Source organism: Ischnura elegans, chromosome 8 (assembly GCF_921293095.1).
Source record: "Ischnura elegans chromosome 8, ioIscEleg1.1, whole genome shotgun sequence".
Taxonomy (NCBI): Eukaryota; Metazoa; Arthropoda; class Insecta; order Odonata; family Coenagrionidae; genus Ischnura; species Ischnura elegans.
In genome coordinates, this window is record NC_060253.1 from 3327317 (window position 1) to 3338236 (window position 10920).

The 10920-nt window shown below is 39.0% G+C and overlaps 1 protein-coding gene across 3 annotated transcripts; it reads left to right on the forward strand.

Moving 5' to 3' along the window:
- Positions 1 to 1492: 1492 nt before the first annotated feature.
- Positions 1493 to 7733, forward strand: LOC124164213. Of its 3 annotated transcripts, XM_046541440.1 has the most exons (3): positions 1493 to 1691; positions 1877 to 2019; positions 3805 to 7069. In XM_046541440.1, exons 1-3 carry the CDS (start codon positions 1540 to 1542, stop codon positions 5655 to 5657), a joined length of 2148 nt encoding a protein of 715 aa, XP_046397396.1. In that variant the 5' UTR covers positions 1493 to 1539; the 3' UTR covers positions 5658 to 7069. The 3 variants fall into 3 exon arrangements, with proteins under 3 accessions (XP_046397396.1, XP_046397397.1, XP_046397394.1); XM_046541441.1 differs by adding an exon at positions 7406 to 7733 and having other exon boundaries at positions 1607 to 4007; XM_046541438.1 differs by having other exon boundaries at positions 1607 to 1729; positions 1877 to 7069.
- The last annotated feature ends 3187 nt before the right edge of the window (positions 7734 to 10920 follow it).

The window sequence follows — 10920 nt, forward strand, 5'->3', positions numbered from 1 at the left end:
CGACATATTTTAAGAAAACGCTGAATCGATATATATCTAATGAGACAAAACATGCAAAACATATTTCCATTGGGGTTTGTGAAGAATACCAGGATGTGCACATTCACCAAATTTCATTGGTCCAACGGATATACGAATCAAGTTATGCCAATTTGCGTATTTTCTATAATAATTGAATTGATATTTCGACTATACTGCATCTGTAATATAAAATCCGCAATGCTTTTGATTTTAATTCCGGTATATGGCCATTTACCATATAATTCCTAGTCAACTTTGCCCGTTGATGTAAATTCCTATGTGTTATAACAATTCCATATATTTTAAGAAAAAGCAGATTCGATATATATCGAATGAGAAACTATACACAAAAAATGTTTCCATTGGGCATTGTGAGGAATACCAAGTTGTACCCATTCACCAAATTTCATTGGTCCAACGCATATACTACTCAAGTTATGCGTATTTGCGTATTTGCTACAATAATCGATTCGATCTTTCGATTAAAAATCATCTGCACTGTAAACTCCGCAATGCTGTATATTATAATTCCAGTTAATAGTCATCTACTCTATACTTCCTGGTCAACAATGCCTGTGGATGTAAAATCCCAAATGTTAAGCAAATCGATATAATTTGGAAAATGAAGATTCGATATATATCGCATGTGAGACCATATACAAAACATATTTCCATTGGGCATTGTGAGAAATATCATGATATACCCATTCCCAAAATTTCTTTGGTCCAACTTATATAGCAATCAAGTTATGCCAATTTGCGAATTTGCTATAATGATCGTATCGATCTTTCGATTATACTGACATCTGTACTGTAAAATCCGTAATGCTAATGGTTTAACTTCCAGTCTACGGGTATTTTCTATATGATTCCTGGTCAACTATGTCCTTGGATGTAAAATCCTATATGTTATAGCAATTCGATAAATTTTAAGAGAAAGTCGATTCGATATATATCGAACGTGAGACTACATACAAAATAAATTTCCATTGGGCATTGTGAGGAATACCAATATGTACCCATTCACCGAATTTCATTGGTCCAACGGAAAAACTATTGAAGTTATGCCAATTTACGTATTTGCTATAATAATCGACTCGACTTTTCGATCTTACTGACATCTGTACTGTAAAATCCGCAATGCTATTGGTTTAACTTTCAGTCTATGGGTATCTACTATGTAATACCTGGTCAACTATGCCCTTGGATGTAAAACCCTATATGTTATAGCAGTTCGATATATTTGAAGAAAAAGTAGATTCGATATATATCGCACGTTACATATCACATACAAAACATATTTCTATTGGGCATTGTGAGGAATACCAAGATGTGCACATTCGCCAAATTTCATTGGTCCAACGGGTATACTTTTCAAGTTATACCAATTTGTGTATTTGCTATAATAATTGAATCGATTTTTCGATCATACTGACATCTGTACTGTAAAATCCGATGTTGGCAACGGCAGCACTATCAAGACGGCTAGGCCGGCTCGCCAGCTTGGCTGTGTGGCTTATGCTGAAGTTGGAGGCGAGTCTCGCGCCAGCCGCACGAGTTCACCGGTGGCAGGCAGTCGGAAGCAAGACAGTTGGTCGCAGTCGGTCGCAGTGGTCGCAGTCGTGCGGCAGTCGTGCCCCAGCCGGGGGAATGGAACTCACCACAAAACTGTACTTGTGGAATTAAAGATTCTTTCGTTCTGAACTCGGTGCTTATGCATTTCTTATTCGCAACATTTTGTTGGTCCTTCGGGCCGGATCCATTGGCCGCATGTTAATGTAATACGTTTCGTAGTCACGTTTAGTGCCGTAATTCAGAATCAATTCGCAATTTTTCATCACTTCGCTTTCGGCAGCATATCAGCAGCTGATTTCATCGCATCACGTCCATACCTTCGGTCAACGAGCTTCGAGCAGCTGGGGCAGCCATTTGCATCACATACTCATCACCAATATCAACTTCAAGCTGGTTTCATTCAACGACGTTGGCACGCAGTTTGTGAGTTGAAAGGTCTCCTCGTTTCGGTAAGCAGTGAGTGCTTCCCTCTTATTATCTCATTAATTCCTCTATGGTTTTTCCTACCACTGTTACCCAACCTAATAACCCAATAAGGCATATGCTTTCGTTGTAAATGAACTTTGGGGGCAGTAGTCATATCACCTGTATGAACAAGTTACTGTCAACTGCCGTCATATGTCGTTCAAATGGAAAAATTAAGGGAATTGACTTATAAACGTGGTCAGATTAAGGCTAAGCTGACCAGATTTAAGAATTTCTTAGATACCAGTGCGGAAGACGTGGATCTTATGCAATTAAAGGTACGCTACGAGAAATTGGAGGAAATTTGGCAAGCATTTGAAGCCGTACAATCAGAAATTGAACTTTTTCAAGAGGATACCTCTACTGAAACTAATGAAAGAGACTTGTTTGAGGAGTTATACTATGAATTGTCTGCTCGCGCACAGTCCGTTCTTCTTGATTCTCAACGTGAAGGAAATGCTGGCAAGTTAAATTCCCGACGGTTAACCGATCAAGTCAAATTGCCAGTCATCAATTTACCATCCTTTTCGGGAAATTACGATGAATGGATGAATTTCTATGATACTTTTCGTAGTTTAATACATGAAAACGAAGCACTCCCGAGTATTCAAAAATTTCATTATCTTCGTTCAGCCTTGAGCGGAGAAGCATTTCAAGTTTTGGCATCATTGAACGTGTCAGCTGAGAACTATAAAATCGCATGGGATCTTCTGACGCAACGCTACGAAAACAAGAGGTACTTAATAAGCAGGCATGTGAAGGCTCTCTTTGACATGACAAGAGTTGAAAGGGAGTCATCATTTTCTTTACGAAAATTACTTGATGAAACTAATAAAAATATCAGAGCTCTTACGGCTTTAGGTCAACCAACGCACAGTTGGAATGCGATCATTTTGCATTTAGTTACCAGTAAATTAGATGCAGTAACGTACAAGGATTGGGAATCCACACTTTTCGGTAATGAATTGCCTGACGGTGACGCACTGATAAATTTCTTACAGCATAGATGCCAAATTTTAGAAACGGTTGACGTCCAGCGTGGGACTAAGACACCTTTAGCATCGTTCAATAAGAACAAACGGAGCTCATATGCAGCGCATGTTTCAATTAATTTAAAATGCAAACTTTGTAGCAAGACTCACCAGTTGTATCAATGCAAATCATTTTTGAACAAATCAGTTCCAGATAGACTTGCTGATGCCAAACGATTAAATTTATGCATTAATTGTTTGAAATCAGGTCATCATATTAAGGATTGCACGTCAAGCTCATGTAGGACTTGCAATCAAAGGCACAATACGCTTCTTCACCTCTCTCGTCAACCATCATCAGGAAACAGTGATGTTCAAGGTGAAGAGTTAGTCACAAAATCTCAGCCACTGACTACATCATCTCAATCAGAATCGTCTTTATCATGCTTAACCCATTCTCAAGAGAAGCAGAAAACAATACTTTTGTCGACTGCTGTTGTTTGGATCTATGACTTTCAAGGAGAAAAACATCTTTTCAGGGTTCTACTTGATTCAGGTTCACAAGCGAACTTCATTTCGGAACGAATGGCACAATTCTTGCAATTGAAACGAAAAAGGGGTTATTCATCAGTGAGTGGTATTTCAGGTTCGGAGACAAAGGTTTATCACATAGTTAATGCAACACTGTCATCCAGAATTGGTGGATACAATGTATCTTTGGATTTCTTGGTATTACCCAAAATTTCACGAGATATTCCCTATCTTCACATAGATATATCAAGGTTGCAGCTACCATCGGACATTCAACTTGCCGATCCAGATTTTCACCGCCCCCAGAGAGTGGACGGATTGCTTGGTGCAGAAGTCTTCTGGGAATTGCTGTGTCCAGGAGAATTCAAGGCTCATCCAACCATAACAACACTTCGGAATTCAACATTGGGCTGGATATTTGGAGGAAGAATCAACAGCAAAGAGGTAATTAATGAAACCCACAGCTACACCAGTTCATTCATCACCATAAATGAACAATTACAACAGTTTTGGCAAATAGAAGAATGTCCTACAATGCAACAAGTTCATTCACCAGAGCAGTTAGAATGTGAAGAACACTTTGTCAACAATTTCAAGCGAGATAAAGAAGGGAGATTCATTCTAAAATTGCCCTTAAAGGAATCTGTTACACAGTTAGGTGAATCAAGAGACATTGCCATTAGGAGATTCCTGTTGCTGGAGCGTAGATTACAGAGGGATAGAAATTATCGTGCTGCATACATAGCATTCATGGATGACTACGAGAAACAACTTCACATGGAAGTCATACCAGATCCAGAGAGTAAGGGAATCACATACTACATTCCACATCATGCTGTCATTAAACCCAGTAGCTCAACAACCAAGCTAAGAGTGGTTTTTGATGCTTCCTGTCCATCATCATCTGGTGTATCACTAAATGATGTCCTGATGGTGGGACCTTTGGTCCAAGATGATATTTTTTCCATTTTGAGCAGATTTAGACTGCACCGTTATGCAATAACTGCAGATATTAAACAAATGTATCGCCAAATTAAGATAGATGATGATGACACAAATTTACAGCGGATTATTTGGAGGTCTACTCCAGATTCCCCATTGTTGACTTACCGGCTAAAAACCGTAACTTATGGTACATCATCTGCACCATACTTAGCCACTCGGTGCCTTCGGCAGTTAGCCTACGAGGAAGCAAGGAAGTTTCCTCTAGCATCAGCCATTGCATTGAAGGATTTTTATGTAGATGATTTAATAACCGGGGCTGACACCTTTGAAGAGGCATTGGAGATACATCAACAAATGATTAGTATGTTCAAACGTGGTGGATTTCAGATTAGAAAATGGTGCACAAATAATGTAACATTGTTATCAAGAATCCCTGAATCTCTTAGAGAAATAAATTATCATGTGCATTCAGATGGTGACTTCACAGTGAAGAGCTTAGGTTTAGTTTGGAAACCAGTTCAGGATATTTTTTGTTTTATTGTAAGGCCTATTATTCGACAATTTCCATTCACCCGACGCTCAGTGCTTTCAGACATAGCACACCTGTTTGATCCTTTGGGATTTATAGGACCTGTTATTATTAAGGCTAAGATATTTCTTCAAAGGCTATGGGAACTCAAAGGTGATTGGGATGATCCTCTTCCAGCAACATATCATGCTGCTTGGTGCCAATTCAGGGAAGAGCTACCATTGCTGGAGAAACTTAAGGTGCCTCGTTGGGTGGATTTTGCAAATTCAAGGAAAGGATCAATGGTTGACCTACATGGTTTCTGTGATGCTTCTGAGGGGGGATATGGAGCATGTGTATACATCAGAACTTCCTCTAAAACTGGTTATAACGTACATTTATTGTGCTCCAAGTCCAAGGTTTCCCCCTTGAAGAAGATATCAATACCACGTCTGGAATTACTGGCGGCTAAGTTATTATCCAAATTGATTTACCATGTTTCAAGGGCCTGTAATTTTGAAGGAAAATTTTCACTGTGGTCTGATTCACAGATTGTATTAACTTGGCTGTCTGGTCATTCATATCAATGGAAAACTTTTGTTGCTAATAGGGTAACTGAAATCAATGAGCTAACAAAGTAATGTGTTTGGAGGCATGTCCGAAGTAATGAAAATCCTGCAGACCATGTATCAAGAGGTTTATCACCTCAAGAAATTCTGACAAATGACATTTGGTGGAATGGTCCCCCATGGTTATCATTACAGGAGGATGCCTGGCCTGCAGCTACAATTTTGGTGTCACCATCTATTCCTGAACAACGGAAGAAGACAACAGTCTTCTTAGTCACTTGCAAGGAGTTTGATCTGCTGCATAGATATTCATCGCTAGACAAGCTACTAAGAATTACAGCATATTGTTTAAGATTTTTTCATAATTCGTCAAGGTCATCAGTTAGATTCACTGGTCCTTTGTCCGCACAAGAGGTCAATCAAGCCATGTTGCAGTTAATTAAGGTGGTGCAAAGACAGATGTTTGCACAGGAGTTTAGAGAATTATCTAATGATGGAGAAGTGGGAAGAAGATCGAGACTCAGAACACTCAGCCCATTTCTTGACACCAATATGATAATCAGAGTTGGTGGCAGAATCAAGGCTTCTGAAGAATCCTATGATACCAAACATCCAATTGTCTTGCCCGGTAATGATTATTTGTCGAAACTGATCGCGATGAAGGAGCACCTCAAGCATTTACATTGTGCACCTCAAGCGCTGTTGTCATCACTTCGATTAAATTTTTGGCCTTTAAATGGAAGAACTCTCGCTCGAAAGGTGGTTCACCAATGTCTTAAATGTTTCAGATGCAATCCTAAGGTTGGTGAACAGAAAATGGGAAATCTTCCTAAGGAGAGAGTTCAACCCAGTCGTCCTTTCCTGAACACTGGAATTGACTACTGTGGTCCTGTCCACATTAGAAGTCGTAATGGTCGAGGCAGTACTACATTGAAGGCATACATTGCTGTTTTTGTTTGCTTTGCGACAAAGGCAATTCATCTCGAACTAGTTGGTAACCTGACTTCTGAATCATTTATTGGATGTTTGAGGAGGTTCATGGCTCGACGGGGAAAATGTGCCAATTTGTACTCTGACAATGCTACTAATTTCAAAGGTGCACACAAGGAGTTGCACAAATTGTTTACTTCAGCTTCTCATGAGGCCAAACTCAACAAATTCTTAATTGAAGACAACATTAAATGGCATTTCATACCTCCCAGAAGTCCACATTTCGGAGGTCTTTGGGAGGCAGGAGTTAAATCTGTAAAATTTCACTTAAGGCGTATCTTAGGCGAGGCTCATCTCACCTATGAAGAAATGTATACTTGTCTTACATTAATCGAAGCATGCCTAAATTCTCGTCCTTTGTGTCCTTTATCATGTGATCCAAATGACCTTAACCCATTAACCCCAAGTCATTTCCTAATTGGTACTGCACTCACTGCTGCTGCTGATTCTGACCTTAGAGAAGTGCCACTAAACAGACTTTCTAGGTGGCAATACGTTCAGCAGCAGCATCAGCATTTTTGGGGCAGGTGGTCCAAGGAGTACTTAACCGGTCTTCAGCAGCGGACATTGTGGATAAAGAAGAAACCAAATCTAAGTCCAGGGGATTTGGTGATGCTGAAGGAGGAAAATCTTCCTCCTTTGAAGTGGAACTTGGGCCGAGTCATCGAAGTATATCCCGGAGAGGATGGACTAGTTCGAGTGGCTTCTGTGAAAACTGCTTGCGGCGTTTGGAAAAGAGCAATATCCAAACTGTGTCCCCTTCCCATTGAAGAGTAATTTCTTGTTGTAGTTTTTTTTTCATTTATTGACAGTGTTATTTATATTTTCAGTCGCCATCCTCTAATTCGCTCAGCTTGAATCGAGAGTTGCAGAATTTTCTTTGAAAGCGATGCTTTCAAGGCGGGCGGGATGTTGGCGACGGCAGCACTATCAAGACGGCTAGGCCGGCTCGCCAGCTTGGCTGTGTGGCTTATGCTGAAGTTGGAGGCGAGTCTCGCGCCAGCCGCACGAGTTCACCGGTGGCAGGCAGTCGGAAGCAAGACAGTTGGTCGCAGTCGGTCGCAGTGGTCGCAGTCGTGCGGCAGTCGTGCCCCAGCCGGGGGAATGGAACTCACCACAAAACTGTACTTGTGGAATTAAAGATTCTTTCGTTCTGAACTCGGTGCTTATGCATTTCTTATTCGCAACATCCGCAATGCTATTGGTTTGAAATCCAGTCTATGGGTATCTACTATTTAATCCCTAGTCAACTATGTCCTTGGATGTTAAATCCTACATGTTATAGCAATTCGATATATTTTAAGAAAAAGTAGATTCGATATATATCGCATGTGAGACCATATACAAAACATATTACAATTGAGTATTGTGAGGAATACCAAGATGTACCCGTTCACCAAGTTTCATTGGTCTAACGTATACGCTAATCAAGTTATGCCAATTTGCATATTTGCTATACTAATCGAATCGTACTTTAGACAATAGTGACATCTGCACTGTAAAATCCGGAATCCTATTGATATCCCTTCCATTCTTTGGTCAATGCGTTATCCCTACCTTCTCTACTATCCCCGCTTTCAAAATTTAGCCTATGTTCTTATATTGGTGACGTAGATAGACGGGATGCGTGTATTTCTTACGGGGGCCTAATACAAAAAGGTATAAATTCATATCGATGTATCTTCATTAGGAAACGTAATTCATCTAAATAATTTATGTGTGCGCATAATTCATTCTTTTCCTTACATATTGTTAAAATTTTTATCCCCGTAACTATGTAAATAAGCCCAAAAAAAGGCTTAATCGAATACAACCTTGTATCGATCATAACTTCGAGTTTAATCAATCGATCCGCTTGATTTAACTTTTGTCGGATGAAACACATTATCAGTTGTATTGTGTATGACTTCCATGTTCAAAACTTGATTAACAAAAAAGTTATTAGCGATTAAAGCGTATCCAAGGAGATTGGTATCGATATAACTCGCACATGAATCGATCGAGCGGAATCATCACCATTGCAAAAGTTGACTATTTTAATGATGCTATTACCCTGAAAATTTCATCCATCTAGCTGAAATGGTTGCTATGATATTTAAGGTTGTATGCTCCACAAAAAAATGGCGACAATGATTTTTCGCGTGCAGGACATTTTTCGGAATTTAATTATTAATTAACCAAGAGGGATACGGAGAAAGTGAGCTCAAACGTAAGGGTACGAAGTACCCTTTACGGTTTTTCTAGGAGATTCCAAATTTTCACATGGCACATGTCTCAAGGCCGAAATCCGAATTTGAATATTCGCCCATCACGACAATGTAAAATCGAAATCGTTTATTCCTCGGAATTGTTTCGACATATGAAAATTCCAAGATAGCCAAAAAATCAACCAAAAAATTCTCTACCAAATAAGTCAAGGAATTTGTCGTACAATTATTGAAAGTTGGTCAAAAAAATTCCTAAACTTTTTCCATAAGAAAAGCATAGAAAACGTTCAAAAAATAATAAAAAATACTGAATATCAATTTGTCGCTATGGCAACTATACCAAAAAATCTACTTTATGTCCATTGATTATCATGTTCCTCAGACGTTTAAAAACATAGAATGAAAGCGAAAAAGTTTTAGTCCCATAAGGCTCCCATGTTAATTCAAGTCGATATATCTCGAAAACTAATCGACTTTTTCAAGTTTTCAGATTTTTTCTCCCGATGAATATTTTTTTACTTTTGCGTCCAATAAGCCAAATACCCACACCTATCACAGTTTGGGCTGCGAATATTGATGAGTCAGTCAGTGGCATATCGATTTGCCATTATATATTAGCTTAATTAATAATGTAATAGCGCAGAATGTGCAAATTCGGTGTATAAACAGTTTATAAATTGAACTCCACAAAGTTCAAAAGTGAAATGCGTCTCTTTTTTATATTTGATCGAAGGAAGCAACCGAATACGGAAATAGCACTTGCATTTTATCTGAGGCTTTCGCTTGCTAACTTTTTCCAAAGACGTACCTACATAATCGCCATTTCTCCGGTGCTGGAGATAGACTTTGGGTAATGCGCATCGTTACTAAGGAATCGCTCTTGTTTACGTAGATGTCGGAGAGAGGAACAACTAGTATTACGGTCGGGTGAACGTCCGAAATGCGAGGAGTCGTCTGATCGATTATCGCTTCCCTCTCGAAACTTCGCCGTCGCTTCCGTTTGGATCACGAACGTAGGTGAGCACGCAGAAATCAACATTCCCTGAAAACATAACACCAAAAGAGGGCGTCCCCATAGCGTCCCAAAAAAAGTTTTTGCCAAAATATTTTAGGTGCGCGGGTCTCATTCGGAGCTGCGATGAAAGAAAAGACTTTAGATACCAGAGTGTAACCTATCAGAGCGATGGGAAAAGGTCCCGCACGGCACTTGTATGTTTAATCGAATTTATCATAGGAATAAAAACAATTATGTCCTGTCATGGACCAATATATCGGTCACACTGATGGCTTTTTACAGTATAATGCGTGCAGAATGATCTATTCAAGTAGGGAAGAGGTAAGCAAAATTCGTATCTCAAAACATAATAACTATTAAGGCCAAAAAAGCAACAAAATGTATTCCCTTTTTTACAGTTGCAAACCTTTCCGTATGAATTTCACTACAAAAACAAGATAAAAGGTCATATACTCTCTTGCAATTAGCGACTGTCATTAGGGACAATTGACGTTGCTCTTTATCTCTAGTCAACTTATTGCCCTTTAAAAGTCCTGTAACTAAATGTACAGATCTTTCCACCTTGTAAGCAGCAATTTCTATCATTTTGACAACGCTCAGTCCTTTGAAAAAATCGTTATAAAAAATCCACACTGTAGGGATCTTTCGGTAAAACTTGCTGAAATTCCAGCAGCGGCTAGAGAAATTTTTCATTTTTTGCTACGAAGAATTGTTCATAAAGTAGGGTGTATGCAGAATGGTATCAATAAAAATAAACCAATTGATCATCTGAAAAAATTCCTCTTATTTTCCAAAAAAAACGCATGGGCGCACATCGATAAGGATAAGATTCAAGTGCCTAAGAAATAATGCCAAAATTAAAGTGGAATTTTTAAGATTCAGAAGCACGCATTTGACAGAGAACTCCACTCCACTCCAAGAAAACTGCACTCAATTGATAAAAATCATGAAGTTACATTTCATTTACTCCCACGATCTTCTCACCTTTGAATTCACATTGCTAGTGGAAAACCATAGTTATTATCTCGCTATTTCCATGCCATTTAGAATACGCCTTTATTATTATATTACTTCCTTAATTCGCAAGAATGATAAATTTTCCTCCATATTTTAAGTCGCAAAA

Coding starts and splice junctions, on each gene's coding strand:
- LOC124164213 (XM_046541438.1), top strand. CDS start 2,226: ATGGAAAAATTAAGGGAATTGACTTATAAACGTGGTCAGATTAAGGCT.